The sequence below is a fragment of the Neoarius graeffei genome, chromosome 19 (genome assembly GCF_027579695.1).
Source record: "Neoarius graeffei isolate fNeoGra1 chromosome 19, fNeoGra1.pri, whole genome shotgun sequence".
NCBI classification, from domain to species: Eukaryota; Metazoa; Chordata; class Actinopteri; order Siluriformes; family Ariidae; genus Neoarius; species Neoarius graeffei.
The window spans coordinates 9,422,216-9,445,545 of record NC_083587.1 but is presented as its reverse complement, the minus strand read 5'-3'; the positions used below and the strand labels follow the sequence as shown (position 1 = coordinate 9,445,545).

At 40.7% G+C, this 23,330-nt stretch overlaps 1 protein-coding gene across 1 annotated transcript; it reads right to left on the bottom strand.

Moving 5' to 3' along the window:
- Positions 1 to 11,654: 11,654 nt before the first annotated feature.
- LOC132867705 (zinc finger protein 664-like) lies at positions 11,655 to 20,836 on the bottom strand. Its single transcript, XM_060900713.1, has 3 exons — positions 20,776 to 20,836; positions 20,426 to 20,604; positions 11,655 to 15,191 (listed from the first exon to the last, which is right to left on the bottom strand). The coding sequence occupies exons 1-3, from the start codon at positions 20,829 to 20,831 to the stop codon at positions 14,035 to 14,037; spliced, it is 1,392 nt and encodes a 463-aa protein (XP_060756696.1). The 5' UTR covers positions 20,832 to 20,836; the 3' UTR covers positions 11,655 to 14,034.
- Positions 20,837 to 23,330: the final 2,494 nt, after the last annotated feature.

Genomic DNA, 23,330 nt, shown 5'->3' with positions numbered 1-23,330 from the left:
CGAGAGCAACATGACCACAGGCTGCACAGAGTGTTGGCGCGGCTGCAGGAAGAGGGCCTAACGCTGAACAACGACAAGTGTCAGTTTGCAGTCAACAAGGTCACGTTCCTGGGCCACATCGTCAGCGAGAGGGGCATCGAAGCAGATCCCAGTAAAATTAAAGCCATCACAGAGATGCCCACGCCCAAAGATGCTGGGGACATGAAAAGGTTTGTGGGCATGGTCAACTACGTGGGAAAATTCTCTCCACGTATAGCAGAACTCACGCAACCGCTGAGAGACCTGCTAAAATCAGACGCTGACTGGGTGTGGGGTAGTGCACAACAGAGAGCATTTGATGAGCTGCATAAGGAACTGAGCTCACCAACAGTACTGGCACAGTACTGTCTGCACAGAGAGACAATAGTTGCAGCGGACGCTTCATCCTTCGGGCTGGGTGGAGTGTTGTTCCAAAAGCAGCTATCTGGGGAGTGGAGGCCAGTCGCCTTCATATCACGCAGCATGACAGACATGGAGCGTAGATATGCCCAGATGGAGAAGGAAGCGCTGGCACTGACCTGGGCATGTGAGCGTTTTCAGTCTTACCTGATAGGGAAGGACTTTTTGATACAGACTGACCACAAACCTCTGATTTCCCTGCTTGGCAGTAGAGCACTGGATGACTTACCACCTCGCATCCTGAGGTTCAGGCTGCGGCTGCTTCACTTCACGTACAAGATTGAACATGTGCCTGGAAAGAAATTGGTCACAGCGGATGCACTGTCCAGGGCACCGATTCAAGCACCACCAACAGCAGAGGACAAGCAGCTGGAAGAGGATGTGTTGGTCTCCATCAATGCAGTACTGGAGCACTTGCCAGCATCAGAACAAAGGTTAGTGCAGATCAGGGCAGCACAAGATGCAGATGAAGTCTGCAAAAGACTGAAATGCATGGTGCAAACAGGATGGCCCCAGAACAGAAAAGCTCTCCCACCACAGTTGCAACTATACTGGCAGTACCAACAAGACCTGCTGGTGGCAGATGGACTACTGATGAAAGGCCAAAGACTTGTCATCCCAGTCACACTGCAAGAGGAGATGCTCAATAAAATACATGAAGGTCACCAAGGTATGACTAAGTGTGTGGCCAGAGCACAGCAATCCATGTGGTGGCCAGGTCTGTCCAAACAGATTAAGCAGAAGGTGGAAAATTGTGCAACCTGTGCACGGGAAGCTCACAATGCACCAGAGCCACTGCTGACAACTCAGTTGCCAGAACGACCATGGCAGCGTGTGGCAGTGGATTCTTTCAGTGGGAAAATACCATGTACAATCTGTGTATTGACTACTACTCGCACTACATAGAAGTAGCAAACCTTACCTCTACCACCACAGCTCACGTGACAGGAAAGCTGAAGTCTATTTTTGCCCGTCATGGAGTCCCCGAGATTGTCATCACGGACAACGGCCCCCAGTTCTCGGCAGCGGAGTTTGCATCCTTCGCTAGAGACTATGACTTCACACACACAACCAGCAGCCCCCGTTACCCTCAGAGTAATGGAGAAGCTGAGAGGGCAGTGAGAACGGTGAAATCTCTCCTCAAAAAGGGAGAAGACCCACACAAGGCTCTCATGGCCTATAGGGCCACTCCCTTGGCACACGGCTCATCCCCTGCTCAGCTGCTGATGGGCCGTAACATCAGAACACCTCTCCCGGTAAGCCAAGAGAAATTGCAACCTGTGTGGCCTGACCTCCAGGCTTTCAGAAAGAAAGAGCAGGACTTAAAAGAACAACAGGCATCCTGGTTCAACAAACGACACAACACAAAGGCCAGAACAGAGCTCAGACCAGGGCAAATGGTTTGGGTAAAGGACACAAAAGAAACAAGGACTGTCAGTGGTCCAGCTCAGACACCCAGGTCTTATAACATAGATCTGCCCTCAGGATCTCTCAGGAGGAACAGATCCCACATCAGGGTGGTTCCAGAGACTACCAGAGAGACTAGACTGGGCCGGACCGTAAGACCACCAAACAGACTGAATTTATAGAAAGCTGTGGTTTTGTGTTCACAGGGCAAAATAAACCCTGCACAGCTTGGGGACCCGGGTAGTCTACCCCGACCCCTAGGAAAAAATATATATATAAAAAGTTGTTTGTGTGTTTAATCAGAATACTGAATATATCAACAAGATGTTTAAAAAAAAAGAAAAAAAAGGAAAGGAAAAGTAGGAGACTTGAATGTTTAATCCTCAATTTATGTGAATGTTTAATATGTGACAGTAATCCTCAATTTATGTGAATGGTTAATACTCAGATTTAAGATGTGACAGTGAATGTTAAAAATATATTAATTGTTCAAGTTTACAAATATTGAAAACAAAAGATGTTCTGTTGAGAGTATGACAATAACTAAAGGGAGGGGGGGGGGGGGAGATGTAGCATAGGCATATGTGTACAGTGTACCTACAGGGAACACATACAGTGACGGACCCACAGGAAGTGGGTGTGCCCTTAACGGATGTATATGTGGTTGACAGGGGAACGATAATAAAAAGAGGTTTAGCGACTCGTAGCGTGTCTCCCGTGTCCTGTCTAGATAAGTACATATTATAAGACATGTACATCAACAGTACATGTTACAGGTTTATGTCTCAATTGTGACTGTATTTATTGTTGGTGTGTGTTTTTTCTGCTGGCTGCAAAGTTAATTGCCCTCAGGGGACATTAAAAATACCTTGAACCTTTCACCAACACGTCCATGAATGGATATTTGTAGTCACAGGTAGCTTGAATATTTATACCTGCCTTTCCTGTTAATGTAATCTGTGGAATTGGCTGAAGGTTGTTTTATCTGTGTGTGTGCACCATCTACAGCACCTAGACACTGGGGGAGGCTGTGCGCTTGCTGAAATCCGTGCACAAGCTGTTGGACAGCACTTTCTGTTGTCGGCAGTCGTATGTACTTAGGACCAAGATGCACAGTAATCGCTTTACACACTTGTCTGATTATTATGGAAACCATCGACCTAGAGAGCCCAAATGTATTTGCCATTTTCCGTATTCTACCCTCATCAGCTAAATAATATAGGGTGCAGGCTACTTTTGTCAATACACTGACTGGGCTCCGCATGACAGTCATCTGGCCTTCAATGTAGAGATGCAGTAACTCCGCAAGCGAGAGCAGCAATGACTGCAACATTCGGAAGTTCTCGTGCCATTCCTCCGGGAGAACAACTTCATTTGTGAAGTTTAGCCACCAGGCAGCAGTTCGCCCAGGTCGGATCCAAAAGCGGCGGTGACGTTGGTAACTGGGCTCACGCTAGCCGCTCGCACGTCCGCAAATTGCGAAGTTTTATTCCAATTTGCGAAAAGAAAATCATCTGTATTCGCATTTTATGCGAAAGTCATTTAAAGTTTAAGCAAAATCCATCAAACAATTACGATTTCTCAAGATAAACAGTACTTTTCAGGGCCTGAATTAAGGGCACAGGATTGCGGGTATCGCGCATATATATATTTTTTAATTCCCACACCTTTAACGATTCCAATGCGAGAGATTCCCACACACATTACTGCATTGTCTGACAACGTCAATCTAATAATGGATCAGTGTGAATGCGCGACTACCTTCTGTTCACAAGGTTACTTGAATTGAACCGTCCTTTTACTGACTGACCCCCCTCTCCCCCGTAGCCTACTCAGAAAAAAAAAAAAAAACCCAGCAGACACAGACAGTTCACACACACACACAGATACAGCGCGCGCACTCTTCCTCTCTCGGACTTCAGCTGTAAAACAAACCTGGACCGCTGGCTAAAACGTACAAGTGCAGTGGCAGAAGTTTCCCTTGCTAAGAGGAAAACTCCTGAATCCAATGGTGGTAATAGCAGTGTGAGTGATATCGTTGAGAATACACAGGACGAGACAGCTAACGTTAACGTCGACGTTGAGAAGGGGATTAGATCAGAGCATGGCTATAACAAAAAAGTATTTACAAGGAAAAGCAAAGGACACTGATGCTGACAAAAGGGATGACCACTAGGAGAAAGAGTAGGAAAGACTACATATGTACAAGAATTCTGCACTCAGCAAAGATGAATTGTTCAGTGTTGAGAACAATTTGATTTTTTTAAATTAAAGATGGCATATGACACAGGAGACAGGGCTATATGGTATAAGAGAATCCTGAAAAGTCAACAAAGACTGTTGTCATGTTAACGTTCTATATGTGGACTGAAACAAAGTTTGTAAATTCATTCAGTGTTAAGAACAGTTTGATAGTGTTTTCTTATTTTAATTGTAGACATTAAACAGAGGACAGGGATGATCAGATCAAACATGAGAATAGAAAAATGATATAAAAGCTGATAAAAAAGATGATATAAAAATGTTATAAAAGGAAAAAGCAAAGGTCACTGATTAAAGAGATGGTCACTAAAAGAAGAGACAAATAACACAAACATACAGTGGTGCTTGAAAGTTTGTGAACCCTTCAGAATTTTCTATATTTCTGCATAAATATGACCTAAAACATCAGCAGATTTTCACACAAGTCCTAAAAGTAGATAAAGAGAACCCAGTTAAACAAATGAGACAAAAATATTATACTTGGTCACTTATTTATTGAGGAAAATGATCCAATATTACATATTTGTGAGTGGCAAAAGTATGTGAACCTTTGCTTTCAGTATCTGGTGTGACCCCCTTGTGCAGCAGTAACTGCAACTAAACGTTTCCAGTAACTGTTGATCAGTCCTGCACACCGGCCTGGAGGAATTTTAGCCCATTCCTCCGTACAGAACAGCTTCAACTCTGGGATGTTGGTGGGTTTCCTTACATGAACTGTTCACTTCAGGTCCTTCCACAGCATTTCCATTGGATTAAGGTCAGGACTTTGACTTGGCCATTCCAAAACATCAACTTTATTCTTCTTTAACCATTCTTTGGTAGAACGACTTGTGTGCTTAGGGTCGTTGTCTTGCTGTATGACCCACCTTCTCTTGAGATTCAGTTCATGGACAGATGTCCTGACATTTTCCTTTTGAATTCGCTGGTATAATTCAGAATTCATTGTTCCATCAATGATGGCAAGCCGTCCTGGCTCAGATGCAGCAAAACAGGCCCAAACCATGATACTACCACCACCACCATGTTTCACAGATGGGATCAGGTTCTTATGCTGGAATGCAGTGGTTTCCTTTCTCCAAACATAACGCTTCTCATTTAAATCAAAAAGTTCTATTCTGGTCTCAACCATCCACAAAACATTTTTCCAGTAGCCTTCTGGCTTGTCCACGTGATCTTTAGCAAACTGCAGACGAGCAGCAATGTTCTTTTTGGAGAGCAGTGGCTTTCTCCTTGCAACCCTGCCATGAACACCATTGTTGTTCAGTGTTCTCCTGATGGTGGACTCATGAACATTAACATTAGCCAATGTGAGAGAGGCCTTCAGTTGCTTAGAAGTTACCCTGGGGTCCTTTGTGACCTCACCGACTATTACACGCCTTGCTCTTGGAGTGATCTTTGTTGGTCGACCACTCCTGGGGAGGGTAACAATGGTCTTGAATTTCCTCCATTTGTACACAATCTGCCTGACTGTGGATTGGTGGAGTCCAAACTCTTTAGAGATGCTTTTGTAACCTTTTCCAGCCTGATGAGCATCAACAACGCTTTTTCTGAGGTCCTCAGAAATCTCCTTCGTTCATGCCATGATACACTTCCACAAACATGTGTTGTGCAGATCAGACTTTGATAGATCCCTGTTCTTTAAATAAAACAGGGTGCCCACTCACACCTGATTGTCATCCCATTGATTGAAAACACCTGACTCTAATTTCACCTTCAAATTAACTGCTAATCCTAGAAGTTCACATACTTTTGCCACTCACATATGTAATATTGGCTCATTTTCCTCAGTAAATAAGTGACCAAGTATAATATATTTTTGTCTCATTTGTTTAACTGGGTTCTCTTTATCTACTTTTAGGACTTGTATGAAAATCTGATGATGTTTTAGGTCATATTTATGCAGAAATATACAAAATTATAAAGGGTTCACAAACTTTCAAGCACCACTGTAGTTAAGATAATCCTGAAAAGTCAGCAGACTGGTTTAAGTTAGATTTTAAGTTAGACTCCTTGTGTCAATAAATTCACTGAGTGCTATTAAGAACAGACTGATTTTTTTCTTTTTTTATAATTAAACAAAGCAGTGACACTTAAAGAATAGTGCATGAAGATGAGGAAGAAGCAGCTGTGTAAAGCAACACTAAGGAGGTTGTAAAATTAGCTTAACTAAAAGGCACACAACCTTCTAAACTCTTCCTAGAGCCTTACTCGCACTGCTAGAAAAAGGCTATTGGTGTTTGATGGCATAATACAGTCAGTCAGCAATGTCATGCTGTAAAGGATCCCTTTCATTTTGTGGTGGTTTTCTACCCTCCACCCGAAACTGAACAGTCCATATCTTAGGTGGGAATAATACTTGTATTTATCCACCTGGCCTTTGTCTGACAATCCTATCCAAATCTGGAGATATCAAAATGAAAAGTCTACTAAAAAGGATACCTCAAATGGTGACAAAAGGTTACACACTGTAGAGATCTTCAATCTGAGTAGTGGCAGAAGGTAAGACCTAAGCTATTTAATCCCACAAGTAGCGTTCCCCACAAACTGTATAAATCCCCCCCATTCTGAAAAATGAAATTCAGGCCCTGCCTTTCGTGTCCATCTTCGATGTTTTGATTTATATCCAACACCCCTGAGTTTCGAAGCTTCTTATTGGTTGACCGCAAATTACGTCTTCCAATAGCATCGGACCTTACATATAAAATGATCAATTTCCGAGTTGCGCTGATAATGTCGGCAATTCTCGCTCATTAGTGAACAAGATTATAGCGAGGTTTGTTTAAAATAAATTATCTGACTTTACATATGACAAAAACTTATCTAAAAAGTGAGAACATATTAGAATATTCTGTTAGCTTTCTCAGTTAGGGATAAAAACACGATATAACCATTCTAAAGACGTATTTTCTACATAATATCAACCCTGACAGAACTTTGGAAGAACTCACAGATGAACCAGGATATATCGACCAAGTGTACCTTGTTTTCAGAGCGTTTTGACGCACATGGTTCAAAGTTTTGACTGCAAGTGTTTCCTTTGAGAAATTAATGGTGAATATCATTATATTTGGGTTATGAGATTAATTTATAAGAAACAACCATTGATTTTAACTCCCTGAGCTCCCTTCATCCTACCCATAAAGACACCCCCCTCCCCCAAAACACACACACACACACACACACACACACACACACACACACACAGGCCAGTCAGCATACTACAGAGGGTGACTAAGGGCTAAAAGGTGCATAGATAGCAAAGAATGCAAAGCACATCACACCAGATGTTAGATATGATTATAATGAAAAATATGGACTCCGTAAACCAGATTAAGCGGGTTAAATTAAACACACAATTTCATTACATATATACAGTTGATGAAATGATCAAAATAAGAGGATTCACCAACAAACTACAATAACAATTCATTTTTCAATATTATGTCAGTGCAAGAAACATTTAGAAGTATAATATATCTTGCTAAAAAAATTACTTTGCTAAAAAGAAAATTGTTCTTTTAGCATTTCTTGCTAAGCAAAATTGCAAATTGCTAAAGAAAAATTTGAGTTATTAGCACTTTTCGCGAAAACAATTTGGGTCCTAGAGTGAGCACAGGGTAAGCAGCAAGCCTTTGTCTTGGTGGGAGGAAAAGTGCCTGAAAAACTGCGACCCTCCTTGCAGTTGTTCTCCTCTGCTCCTCATAAAGCAACTGTAGTCCTATTTGCAAATGCAAACAAACAAAAAGTGTTTGCAAATATGTAAAAAGGACGACCACCCGTGTTGCATCCATGAGACCATCAAACCAAAATATTGAGTGCCTGACGCAAATATTGTTCTGTGACGCATATCGTGAGCATAAGCTTTAAACACAAAAGTTCGTTACTAACTTAAGGTTGAACACAGCGCAGTAGGAAAGGCGAAAGGCAGCGCGCGCACAGGCCGGTTCAGTTTGTAAAGTGCGCGTGGCGGCCTGTTCAGCAGTTCAGCCTTATTCTCACCAACCAGAAAAGTCAGTCAATCCTACAAGCACGTAAATCCACATCCACGAACTCCTGACAAGTAATCCAAAAGCTTGCGACAACGCAGCTTCCAATCTTCCAAAACTGTGTGCCTGCTGGCGTCTCCAAGCTTCTAAACTTTCCATACACCCTTGAGCACTCACGCGCGCTCCGCTAATTAGCACAGGTGAACCAATAAACCCTTTTATGTACCGGGCTCCACTTAAGGCCAAGGCCAACATCTCATATCATCTCTAGCCACTTTATCCTGTTCTACAGGGTCGCAGGCAAGCTGGAGCCTATGTTGCAACAGAAGGCTTGGTTCGTCTTAGAAATGGTCAATGCACGACATAGGGGATGGCGTACAAATCCCCAAGAACATCACAAGAAACTAAATTGCTATAGAGCATAATTTTTTGACACTGAATTTTCCCGATTCAGGGATTATTCTTTTGAGTACAAATTCCAACTCTGGACCCACCAAAGAGAGAGAGAGACAGAGAGAGGGGCGGGCAGGCAGGCATCCATCCATCCATCCATCCATCTATCTATCTATCTATCTATCTATCTATCTATCTATCTATCTATCTATCTATCTAAATTGTATCCATCATTGGTCAAGGGGTTGGCTTGGGAAATGGAGAATTTTGAGGTAAAAAATCACAATCATTGCTGATCAGTGGTGAAGGTTTTGGGTTAAGAAGCAGAACATTTAGAGTTTAAGAATGCAATTATGGCTAGTTAAGTGGTTAAGGTCATGGGCCAAGAATTAGAAGGTTTTGAGGTTAAAACAGCAATCATTGCTAGTAAAGGGGTCAAGGTATTGTATACAGAATTAGAAGGCTCTGAGTGTAAGCAGCCAATTAAGCCAAGTGTATCGTATAAAGAATTGGAAGGCTGAGTGTAAGCAGACAATTAAGCCTAGTGGGGGTATCCAGTCAATCAGACTTGTTTTAAGGGCTATTCCCCACAACCCCCAAACCTAACCACAACCTCTACACCTAAACTTAGCCGTGATCCCAGTACCTAACCCCAACCCCTAACCTCTCAACCCTTAAATCTAATCTCAACCACTAAAATCAAATCTTGGATCTAGACCTTCCCATGATCCCGTTCCCGAAACCTGGTTGAGGACCATTAGACTGATCACCAACCCCTTCGACCAACATCCAGGTTAAGGTACAGAAAGATTGTTTGCTCGGGAGTGTGGTGTCTGGGCTGTGGGGGGTGAGAGAGTAGATGGACTTTGGACAGGCCCATGCAGAACACAGGCCCCAGCTTTTGCTGGGGCAATGGAAAACTTTCACCGTACCCTAATCCTAACCAGAGGTAGCCTATTTTGGGGAGTGGGCCAAAGATAGCACCTTCTGGAACACCAAACTTTACTTTAGCATGCATATGAAAGTCACCATTTACATATACAAACTGACAATGATCAGTTAAATAAGACCTGAGCCAGCAGAGGACCATTCCTTTACCTCCAATGACATTTCCTTGTCTATCCAGCAGAATGGAATGATCAGTGGTGTCAAAAGCTGCACTAAGGTTAAGCAGCACAAGCAAGGAGACACACCCCTGATCAGGAGCCATTAGTTGGTCATTTACTACTTTAACCAGTGCTGTGGCTCTGCTATGATGAGATCTAAATCCTGATTGATACCTTTTATGGATGTTATTCCCATGTAGATATGAGCATAACTGTTATGCCACAGTTTTTTCTCGGATTTTGGAGATAAAAGGGAGGTTTGATATTGGCCTATAATGGGACAGCTGACAAGGGTTAAGGTTAGGTTCTTTAATCAAGAGTCCGACAACTGCTAGGTAAAAGGATTTAGGTACATAGCCATTGCTAAAAGAATAACTGATTGATTTTCAAAAAGAGGTTTGATTGCTTCTGGTGTTATTTGTTTAAAGAATCATATAGGTAAGGAGTGAAAAAAATCCCCACAAATACACAAGTTGAAGATTTTGACTGAATAAGTGAAATTAGTTCGGTCTCTTTAAGGAGTGTAAAACACAAATCATTGCTCATAGTGTTGGATACCTATCAAATTGTCTAGTTTCAAATTAATAGTTTGATATTTTTGCCTGATATTTTCAATTTTGCCATTGAAAAAAAAAAAAACTTCATTAAGCCATCGCTACTACTTATTGAAGGTTTGCATGTTTCTGTGGTGGTCTTATTCCTAGTTAATTTTGCAAAAGCATTCCATAAAAATGTAAGATTATTTTTGTTATCTTCTATTATGGTGGAGAGAAACATTGAACAAACAGCATGAGAAGCTTGTCTCTGGAGTTCCAGTGGCTCTCATTCCATACTAATTGGAATACTATCAATTTTGTTTGACACCATTTTCTAATTTTACATGTATTTCGTATGTTTTAAGGTGCATGTGTGATTGTTATACCAAGGTGCTAGGTTTTTTTTCTCCTGAATTATTTTCTTTTAAGTGGAGCTACATTATCTAAAGTAAAGAATGTTGACTCAAAGCATTCAGTTGTCTGATCAAATTCTGTGAGGTCTAATGGGGATCCAATCATAGTTGATAACTCTGGGAAACTACTGATAAAACTTTATGCAGTAGTTGCTGTGAATGTACTTTTGATGTGATGGTGTGCAAGGCGCATATATTATTGTTAAGACATTTCAAAAAAGATGAGGTAATGGTCTGAGGGAGCATCAGACTGTGGAAGTATGACTATATTTTCTATATTTAATACAAATGCAAGTGCTAGATCGAGAGTGTGACCACTAAGAATCGTACAAAAACCTGAACAAAAATAGGGTTAGGTCCTATGACATTTCTGATTCACCCCTACTGAATCTAGAATGGACACGGATGCTGTTCTCAGAGTCTTCCAGGTGATCAAAACAATGTCTCTAACAATTAATTTGTTGTCTAAAGATACAACCAGGTTTGAGAAATTCCGCAAATTCAGAAACAACTTCAGAATTTAAACCACGGGTCTGTAAATAATTAGTTGAATCAACTGCGTAGATTTTTTTTTTAGCTACATACATTAGGAGAAAGAACTTCAAGCATACTGAATCATTGTTCAGGTTTTTGTACAATTCCTAGATTATTATAAACAACTTTGATGCCTTCTCCTCAACCAGTGAGACGAGGTGGATGCATATAGTTGGACGAGCTTCATTTAAGTGCTCCGTACTCATTTGGTTTGATCGACATTTCCATTAAACATTAAAATCCTGATCAGTAATACAACCACGATTCCAAAAAAGTTGGGACAAAGTACAAATTGTAAATTAAAACGGAATGCAATAATGTGGAAGTTTCAAAATTCCATATTTTATTCAGAATAGAACATAGATGACATATCAAATGTTTAAACTGAGAAAATGTATCATTTAAAGAGAAAAAATTAGGTGATTTTAAATTTCATGACAACAACGCATCTCAAAAAAGTTGGGACAAGGCCATGTTTACCACTGTGAGACATCCCCTTTTCTCTTTACAACAGTCTGTAAACGTCTGGGGACTGAGGAGACAAGTTGCTCAAGTTTAGGGATAGGAATGTTAACCCATTCTTGTCTAATGTAGGATTCTAGTTGCTCAACTGTCTTAGGTCTTTTTTGTCGTATCTTCCGTTTTATGATGCGCCAAATGTTTTCTATGGGTGAAAGATCTGGACTGCAGGCTGGCCAGTTCAGTACCCAGACCCTTCTTCTATGCAGCCATGATGCTGTAATTGATGCAGTATGTCGTTTGGCATTGTCATGTTGGAAAATGCAAGGTCTTACCTGAAAGAGACGTTGTCTGGATGGGAGCATATGTTGCTCTAGAACCTGGATACACCTTTCAGCATTGATGGTGTCTTTCCAGATGTGTAAGCTGCCCATGCCACACGCACTAATGCAACCCCATACCATCAGAGATGCAGGCTTCTGAACTGAGCGCTGATAACAACTTGGGTCATCCTTCTCCTCTTTAGTCCAAATGACACGGCATCCCTGATTTCCATAAAGAACTTCAAATTTTGATTCGTCTGACCACAGAACAGTTTTCCACTTCGCCACAGTACATTTTAAATGAGCCTTGGCCCAGAGAAGACGTCTGCGCTTCTGGATCATGTTTAGATACGGCTTCTTCTTTGAACTATGGAGTTTTAGCTGGCAATGGCGGATGGCACGATGAATTGTGTTCACAGATAATGTTCTCTGGAAATATTCCTGAGCCCATTTTGTGATTTCCAATACAGAAGCATGCCTGTATGTGATGCAGTGCCATCTAAGGGCCCGAAGATCACGGGCACCCAGTATGGTTTTCCGGCCTTGACCCTTACGCACAGAGATTCTTCCAGATTCTCTGAATCTTTTGATGATATTATGCACTGTAGATGATGATATGTTCAAACTCCTTTCTGATATTGCTCCACTATTTGTCGGCGCAGAATTAGGGGGATTGGTGATCCTCTTCCCATCTTTACTTCTGAGAGCTGTTGCCACTCCAAGATGCTCTTTTTATACCCAGTCATGTTAATGACCTATTGCCAATTGACCTAATGAGCTGCAATTTGCTCCTCCAGCTGTTCCGTTTTTGTACCTTTAACTTTTCCAGCCTCTTATTGCCCCTGTCCCAACTTTTTTGAGATGTGTTGCTGTCATGAAATTTCAAATGAGCCAATATTTGGCATGAAATTTCAAAATGTCTCACTTTTGACACTTGATATGTTGTCTATGTTCTATTGTGAATACAATATCAGTTTTTGAGATTTGTAAATTATTGCATTCCGTTTTTATTGACAATTTGTACTTTGTCCCAACTTTTTTGGAATCAGGGTTGTAATTCCATGAACAATTAGTCTCATGCTGCAGTACTACACTGATAAGTGTTACAGTTAAATCACTATTTGTATGGTGGTAATTAATGACTACTTAAGAGCAAAAGAAAACATTGTCTCATTTTAAACATCACTATAAGGTTACATATTTTAAAACAGGTCATTGAACACTGGTCTACAGCCAAAATCGCTTCTGAAATAAATATAGTCAAACTTTTCTAATTCTGGATCGCTGAGAACGAAAATGAAACTTAAAATTGTGCATTGGCTCATTTTCAAGATGGGCTCTATGAATAAATCTATGAGTGGGTTTGGATAGTACTTACTTTTTGGGCAAAACAATGAATGATGCAATCTGAAGCCGGTATTGCATCATACATGACATTAGGTTATTCCTAGAAGTCACTGATGATGCATTCATAAGTCAACTGACATCACTCTGCTGAACAAACTGGTCTTATATAAGCTAAAAAAAAAAAAAAAAATTCATACAGTGCTATGCACTCGAGGTCAAGTCTTTGCTTGACAAGAGATGCTCCGTTTCATGAATACAAGAGACAAGCTGCCAATAAATAAATAAATAAAAACCCACTGTGCATACACAGAATAAGGACAAAACCTATTCAGTAATTATACATAATTGGTTTTTGCAATTTGGTTCATAATACATTTTATTTATATAAACTTTTTGCTGATTTTCTAGTATTACAAAGAGAACGGGTGAAATATCATGTAAACCGACCATAAACACATGAAGACACCTAGTTTTACAATTTATATGTAAAAAATTTACAATCTACACAATGTACATAAGTATAACATTAAAAATCTTAAATATCTTGGAAGCCATAGTCAATCAGCTGATTAACTGTCACTTCTAATTCAACACACCAAATTTCATAATAGCCAACTTCATCTCTGAAGCAGACAACTTCTGAAAAATTGTTGACCAGTGTAACATGAACAATAAAGTTCAAAGTACAGGTCATTTTCAGTCAAAACTGTAATAACCATATTTAATTTGACAACTTTAAATCATGCAATGTCTGAGTTAGTGCACTTGAAGGTCTTAAATGTAACTAAACAAGCAAACATCTTCCCACACTGTGAGCAGTGATACGGCTTCTATCCTGTGTGAATGCGCTGGTGTCGTCGGAGATTACTCTGCTGAGTAAAACTCTTCCCACACTGTGAGCAGTGATACGGCTTCTCTCCTGTGTGAATGCGCTGGTGTCGTTGGAGAGTACTCTGACGAGTAAAACTCTTCCCACACTGTGAGCAGTGATACGGCTTCTCTCCTGTGTGAATGCGCTGGTGTAGTTGGAGAGTACTCTGATGAGTAAAACTCTTCCCACACTGTGAGCAGTGATACGGCTTCTCTCCTGTGTGAATGCGCTGGTGTAGTTGGAGAGTACTCTGATGAGTAAAAGTCTTCCCACACTGTGAGCAGTGATACGGCTTCACCCCTGTGTGAATGCGCTGGTGTGTTTGGAGATTACTCTGACGAGTAAAACTCTTTCCACACTGTGAGCAGTGATACGGCTTCTCTCCTGTGTGAATGCGCTGGTGTGTTTGGAGAGTACTCTGATGAGTAAAACTCTTCCCACACTGTGAGCAGTGATACGGCTTCTCTCCTGTGTGAATGCGCTGGTGTAGTTGGAGATGACTCTGCTGAGTAAAACTCTTCCCACACTGTGAGCAGTGATACGGCTTCTCTCCTGTGTGAATGCGCTGGTGTAGTTGGAGAGCACTCTGATGAGTAAAACTCTTCCCACACTGTGAGCAGTGATACGGCTTCTCTCCTGTGTGAATGCGCTGGTGTAGTTGGAGATGACTCTGCTGAGTAAAACTCTTCCCACACTGTGAGCAGTGATACGGCTTCTCTCCTGTGTGAATGCGCTGGTGTGTTTGGAGAGCACTCTGGTAAGTAAAATTCCTACCACGCTGTGAGCAGTGATGTGGATCTCCTCCTGTGTGAATGCGCTGGTGTGTCTTGAGTGCATTCTGATAACTAAAACTCTTTCCACAATCTGAGCAGTGGTGAATTTCCTTCTGTATATCATTATGGGAAGTATCAGAATGGATAATATCAGTTGATGTCGGTTGACGACTGGAGCATTTGGAGGGGAGCTGAAGCTTATATTTAATCTCTCCTGATTCTCGCAGTCTCACATACTCTTCATAGTGGCATCTCTGGATATGCTTGTCGAGGTAAATTTGAGATGCATCGGAACGAGGGCATGTGGAGCATGAAAAGACTTGCAGCAGAGTGTTCTTTACTTCTGGAGAAATGAAAGGACAAAAATAAATTGAACATGAAATGCAACAAGATTATAAAATATAACAACACTAACCCAATGTAAGGTGTGCTTTTACTGAAACTCAATCAAGATTCTATGTGAATTAAGACTGAGACAAAAACAAAAGGTTGCGGACTAAGATATAGCAGCCTCTAGCTTGGAATACTGGGAGATTCAATAAGATCCTGGAACAGCAGCTATGCACAGCATTGGCCATAGCCCCGTGGGTCTGAGTGACCAAAGGGGAGTTGTTGGTTCTTGTTGGACATCATGTCAAGTCTAGGTAATGGCAAGCCTAGCCTTATTTACATCTCATCCAGGATTGAGAAGGAAACTCAGCCCTCACATTCAAGGTTCTGAAAGATCCAAAAATGGGCCTTATTTATCAAACTGGATATGGATAGATTTATTTGCAAATAGTTTCTAGTAGCATTTACACAAGCAAATATGTATTTTCTATCTGGATTTTTTATACGGATTAGGTTATCAAGTTTAAAACCACTTATTAATTTCAATTACACACAAATTTCATGAAATTAAGTTTTGTGGGATTTTGTGAAGCCCAGTTGATTCATATTAATGTAATTGATGAAAGCAAGCCAACATCCATAAATTAAGACATATAACAATAGTCATTTAATTTAAATGTAGGCGTATAAAAAAAAGGGACACACTGCATCAGTTCAGATGGCATTCAAGTAGGTCTGCAGCAATAGGAATTTCCTTACTGCAGTATTTGAAGAATGCCACAGTGACTACGTTTACATGCACGTCCAAATCGAGCTGCTGTTGGTAATCGAGCAAAGGGTCCCAGCAGGGGTGCCAGAGAAATCCAATCCTACATGCACAAGTGAAATCGGGCTATTGTGCAAGGTGCATTGTGCACCCGAGCCACACGTGGCGCTACACGCCCCATCGTGTTGGTACACTTCCGGTTGTCGTCATGAAGAAGCGCTATAGTGTTGCCAGATACTGTTGACGTTTTCCAGCCCAAAACATGTTCAAATCCGCTAAAATGCACTTAAAACCCCCAATCTGGCAACACTAGCAGTTCTGTGTTCAAGCTGTTAGGCTTGCTCTAACAGACTATGGCTACAAACTGTCCGGCGCAGACCACTGTTTTGTAAGACAACTTATTTTGCACAATAATATTTTTCTAAAGTCCATTTTTTGCTTACAAAAAATATTTTTTTTTTGGCTTACAATTTAACTTATGTCTTAATAAACACACAAAAAGTTCAATTGTTTTGTTTTTATTGACATTCTTCAGATGTTGGACATATATATACACACACACAAATACAATGACTTGTTTATGTACACAATTCACAGCTATGCAACAGCTGTACAGATGTATTTGGTGATACAGTAAGTGAGCTAAATTTTAACAGTGCAAACAATGCCACAAAAAGAAAAGATTCATGCCGTTGTCATGCCGACCGAGGCTGTTGTGTTTCCCGCTTGTGGTCTCGTCACTCGTCACTTCCGGAAGTAGCTCGACAACTAGCTCGATAGGGTATACATGCACAAAGTAGCTCGGCAGAAATCGCATAAACTAGGTTGTGTAGCTCGATTCCGAGAAATCAAGTTCGGTTCAATTTCAGCCGAATTAAGGTGTATACATGGCATTTTGAACTTCGATTTCAGTCGAGCAACGGCAGAAATTCGATTCTCTCTATGTGCATGTAAACGTAGTGAGTGTGATTTGTAGTAATAAAGCAACCAAACCTCCATGTGTTTAATTGTTCATTAATTCATCAGACACTATTTGTTCCTTAACATGTTGAAGTTCTTCAGCTGCAAGAGTTAAAGTGCATATCCTGGACCAATTTATTTATTTATTTTTTATATATGAAAAGTATGTCCCTTTATACACTCATCCAGAAGGGTAATTTTGCATAAGACCATCTGTCGACAGCAGAAAAAAATAAAATAACATGCGTCTGGAAAAATCCCAAGGGAGTCTGGAGCCAGATTCGTGATGTCACCTGCGGAAGCGTCAGCAGGCTGCGAGAGCTTGCATGGTTTCAGTGCACAGCCTGTGTAGACCAAGTGCTCCTATTTCTCTCTTTGTCCAGTCTTTTGGGAAACGATGAGTACTAATCCCATCATGATTGGTGTTGCTACACCCTCCTACGATACATCTGTTAACCATTTTAATAATTACGTGATAACGTTGAAAAAAATTGCAGAAAACCACCAGGTCATTTTCTCATAAACAAACCAGCGCTGACGTAGGATTCAGAGGGAGGCGTTCCGCACGCAACATCACGAAAATCAGTTTGCCAGGAAATTCAAATGCCAAGTTTTTCTAGAGGCGGACCGATTCGCCTCAAATGGCTTGATTTCAACTGAATTTTTCTGGTATTGCGCAAGGTAAAAAAAAATTTCAGAGAATGCAGAATGTTATAGATATTTGACCAAAGTTTAATATAAAATAGGAGAATTACATTGATCTTGCTCCTGAATTTACCCGTGACATGCACTTTAAGGAGCTAAAATTTAACATAATTAAAAAGATAAGTTCACCATGGTATGACTCGTGGAATTATTGAATTCCATAAAAATACTAAAATTGTTATTGCTTGTTAAATTGCTTGATAATATAACCATCACATATGCTCCTGAAATAAAGCAAATGTGTTGCAATTGATTTTTATAATGGTTGATGGGTTTGACTGACATCTGCATTATCCAATTAACAACTTCGCTTGGTTCAGACACACTGCATGTGTGTGTTCAACTAACTTCTTTCCAGCCAGCTGGTTATATTGCACTGAAGGTATTATTAATGACGCCCCCCCCCCCCCCCAGTGTTTCTTTAATATGGGGAGGTCTGACATTATCCTATATTATGTGTTTGCTGTGACAGGGCATTCCCCCCCGATTTCTCCCCAATTTTCTCCCTAATTTAGCCATGGCCAATTCCCACCCATCAGACTCCTCTCCAGTATCACATAACAGCTACCAACCAGGGAAGGCTCTCATGTGCTTCCTCCAAGACAAGAAACACCAGTTGACCACATTTTACTCATACAATGTCAGGGGGCTGCAAAGCACACTCGGACGAAAGCCCAATCCACTTACTTCCTATTAAATGTGCTCTCACACACCCATGACTGGCCGGTGTAACTGACAGGGCAGAGAAGAGAGAGCATGCCATTTCTCCCTCCCAGAGAGCCCAGAAAATTTTGCTCTCTTGAGCTCCCAACCACAGATGATTGTGGCATCATCAGGATTTGAAAGTGACAATATCTGGATGATGGGGAGGATGACGTGGACAACACTTTTCTGCTGTGCCACTCGGGATCCACAGGTCATGCATTTTACGCTACTTCTGGTTAAACTGGGCATGATGAATAAAACTACAACAATATATTGTGGTTTACTATATACAGTGGTGCTTGAAAGTTTGTGAACCTTTTAGAATTTTCCATATTTCTGCATAAATATGACCTAAAACATCATCAAATTTTCACACAAGTCCTAAAAGTAGATAAAGAGAACCCAGTTAAACAAATGAGACAACAATATTATACTTGGTCATTTATTTATTGAGGAAAGTGATCAAATATTACATATCTGTGAGTGGCAAAAGTATGTGTGACAATCAGGTGTGAGTGGGCACCCTGCTTTATTTAAAAAACAGGGATATATTAAAGTCTGACCTTCACAACACATGTTTGTGGAAGTGTATCATGGCATGAACAAAGGAGATTTCTGAGGACCTCAGAAAAAGCGTTGTTGATGCTCATCAGGCTGGAAAAGGTTACAAAACCATTTCTAAAGAGTTTGGACTCCACCAATCCACAGACAGACAGATTGTGTACAAGTAGAGGAAATTCAAGACCGTTGTTACCCTCCCCAGGAGTGGTCAACCAACAGAGATCACTCCAAGAGCAAGGCGTGTAATAGTTGGCGAAGTCACAAAGGACCCCAGAGTAACTTCTAAGCAACTGAAGACCTCTCTCACTTTGGCTAATGTTACTGTTCATGAGTCCACCATCAGGAGAACACTGAACAACAATGGTGTGCATGGTAGGGCTGCAAGGAGAAAGCCACTGCTCTCCAAAAAGAACATTGCTGCTCGTCTGCAGTTTGCTAAAGATCATGTGGACAAGCCAGAAAGCTATTGGAAAAATGTTTTGTGGATGGATGAGACCAAAATAGAACTTTTTGGTTTAAATGAGAAGCGTTATGTTTGGAGAAAGGAAAACACTGCATTCCAGCATAAGAACCTTATCCCATCTGTGAAAAATTATGGTGGTAGTATCATGGTTTGGGCCTGTTTTGATGCATCTGGGCCAGGACAGCTTGCCATCATTGATGGAACAATGAATTCTGAATTATACCAGTGAATTCTAAAGGAAAATGTCAGGACATCTGTCCATGAACTGAATCTCAAGAGAAGGTGGGTCATACAGCAAGACAATGCCCCTAAGCACACGAGTCGTTCTACCAAAGAATGGTTCAAGAAGAATAAAGTTAATGTTTTGGAATGGCCAAGTCAAAGTCCTGACCTTAATCCAATCAAAATGTTGTGGAAGGACTTGAAGCGAGCAGTTCATGTGAGGAAACCTACCAACATCCCAGAGTTGAAGCTGTTCTGTATGGAGGAATGGCCTAAAATTCCTCCAAGCCAGTGTGCAGGACTGATCAACAGTTGCCGGAACTGTTTAGTTGCAGTTATTGCTGCACAAGGGGGTCACACCAGATACTGAAAGCAAAGGTTCACATATTTTTGCCACTTACAGATATGTAATATTGGATCATTTTCCTCAATAAATAAATGACCAAGTATAATATTGTTGTCTCATTTGTTTAACTGGGTCCTCTTTATCTACTTTTAGGACTTGGGTGAAAATCTGATGATGTTTTAGGTCATATTTATGCAGAAATATAGAAAATTCTAAAGGGTTCACAAACTTTCAAGCACCACTGTAGTCAGTTTTGCAATAGCAAGATATGCAGTGGGCGGACTTCACGTGTCTCAAAGGAAGCTGATAGACTTCACCCTCTCTGGTTGGTCACGGTCATATGATCGAGAAGACCTACCTGGTTAGTGGAACAGGCCAAAATGAGTTCTCTGGGGAATGCTCTAGTTATTGCAGACGGCATTGTACAACAGCTTTCATCCCAGAAACACTGGTAGGCTCAGAAACATCACGAAATGATGCAGAAAATAACCTCTATAACCTCTTAGACAAAAGTAACACCTTGCTGTCTGGTTGTTCCTGTAGGTGCAGGACTGAGTTCTTTGGTGTACTCCTCTTCATACCACACCAAGAGCTCCTGTCCTGGGTTAATGGATCGACAGCAACGATACAGAATTCCCCCTTGATACTCAAATGCCACAAGATTCTGTTCTTCTTCATTACGGGCACAATTCACATACCTAAAAGAGTGAGGCAACGTTTCAGAAAAAGGTAAAAAATCAGATCAGAGTTACAGACTTGGAGAAAGCATGGTGAAGATATCAATGACATGAAGATAAAGTTCTTCCAACAAATGAGGAGCTGTAAAATCAAAATCACTGAAACGACCCAACAGCTAGTGTACTGCTCACCTCATCCAATTCACATGCGTCTCTCTTTTGGCATCGATGTATTCTTCACACTGCATGCTCCTGTATACCTGTAGAAAAATACCACATTTACTTTTTTTTTTTACAAGAAATCAATACAGTGGGGCAAAAAAGTATTTAGTCAGCCACCAATTGTGCACGTTCTCCCACTTAAAAAGATGAGAGAGACCTGTAATTTTCATCATAGGTACACTTCAACTATGAGAGACAGAATGGGGGGAAAGAATCCAGGAAATCACATTGTAGAATTTTTAATGAATTAATTGGTAAATTCGTCGGTAAAATAAGTATTTGGTCACCTACAAACAAGCAAGATTTCTGGCTCTCACAAACCTGTAACTTCTTTAAGAGGCTCCTTTGTCCTCCACTCGTTACGTGTATTAAATGGCACCTGTTTGAACTCGTTATCAGTATAAAAGACACCTGTCCACAACCTCAAACAGTCACACTCCAAACTCCACTATGGCCAAGACCAAAGAGCTGTCAAAGGACACCAGAAACAAAATTGTAGACCTGCACCAGGCTGGGAAGACTGAATCTGCAATAGGTAAGCAGCTTGGTGTGAGAGCTGGGACCAAAGTAACAAAGGCTACCATCAGTAACACACTATGCCGCCAGGGACTCAAATCCTGCAGTGCCAGATGTGTCCCCCTGCTTAAGCCAGTACATGTCCAGGCCCGTCTGAAGTTTGCTAGAGAGCATTTGGATGATCCAGAAGAGGATTGGGAGAATGTCATATGGTAAGATGAAACCAAAATAGAACTTTTTGGTAAAAACTCAACTTGTCGTGTTTGGAGGAAAAAGAATGCTGAGTTGCATCCAAAGAACACCATACCTACTGTGAAGCATGGAGGTGGAAACATCATGCTTTGGGGCTGTTTTTCTGCAAAGGGACCAGGACGACTGATCTGTGTAAAGGAAAGGATGAATGGGGCCATGTATCGTGAGATTTTGAGTGAAAACCTCCTTCCATCAGCAAGGGCATTGAAGATGAAATGTGGCTGGGTCTTTCAGCATGACAATGATCCCAAACACACCGCCCGGGCAACGAAGGAGTGGCTTCATAAGAAGCATTTCAAGGTCCTGGAGTGGTCTAGCCAGTCTCCAGATCTCAACCCCATAGAAAATCTTTGGAGGGAGTTGAAAGTCTGTGTTGCCCAGCGACAGCCCCAAAACATCACTGCTCTACAGGAGATCTGCATGGAAGAAATGGGCCAAAATACCAGCAACAGTGTGTGAAAACCTTGTGAAGACTTACAGAAAACATTTGACCTCTGTCATTGCCAACAAAGGGTATATAACAAAGTATTGAGAAACTTTTGTTATTGACCAAATACTTATTTTCCACCATAATTTGCAAATAAATTCTTTAAAAATCAGACAAATGTGATTTTCTGGATTTTTTTTCCCTCATTTTGTCGCTCATAGTTGCGGTATACCTATGATGAAAATTACAGGCCTCTCATCTTTTTAAGTGGGAGAACTTGCACAATTGGTGACTGACTAAATACTTTTTTGCCCCACTGTATATGGCTTTAAATGAGGTTTACAGAAACAAGAACAATGGCTCATGCCAATATTATTAAGCCTCATGAAGGCTGAATTAAAGGTTTTTGACTGTATCGTAAGATTCACAAAACAGCTGACAAGCTCCGAGATGAATTTAGTAACTATAGGAAAATGCAGGCAAGGCTTTATTAGAATTTAGGCAAAGGAAAGGTTTCTCATAAAAGGCTTTACTTCTGACATGGCAAATCTGTGCTGTGAATCAGACCTCTCTGATAAATATCTATCTCTCCCTTGTGTTTTGGTCTCTAAACAGACAGCTACAAAAATACACAACTTTAAAAGTCAGTTCTGTCTCTAAATGGGTTTTATATAAAATATTTTTGATCTGTACAAGTAATATTTATTTGGGAGCCAATGTTGTTTTAGTTCAGTGTAGCAGTGTTCATCTTTAATTTAAATGATTTTAAATTTACTTTTAGTCTTGTGTCCTGAAAATAGTAGTTACATTTTAGTCTTTTTTTTTTTTTTGGTCAAGATTATCAGTGGAACTCAATTTTAATTTTAGTCTCATTCTATCAATGTTTTAATCATAATTTCCTCAGATAGTTGCATGGTACTTGTAAAATATGCCCTGCAGTTTAAAGAGGGCCTGTTGCAGCAGGGGTTTAGCCGGATTCCCCCCAGCATATGCCTGGTTTTGTCACTATGCAGAAGTTACAGTACTCAGCGTAAATGAGTACACCCCTTTGAAAAGTAACATTTTAAACAATCTCAATGAACACAATTTCCAAAATGTTGACGAGACAAAGTTGAATATAACATCTGTTTAACTTATAACGTGAAAGTAAGGTTAATAATATAATATAACTTAGATTACACGTTTTTTTCAGTTTTACTCAAATTAGGGTGGTGCAAAAATGAGTACACCCCACAACAAAAACTACTACATCTAGTACTGTCTATGGCCTCCATGATTTTTAATGACATCAAGTCTTCTAGGCATGGAATGAACAAGTTGGTGATATTTT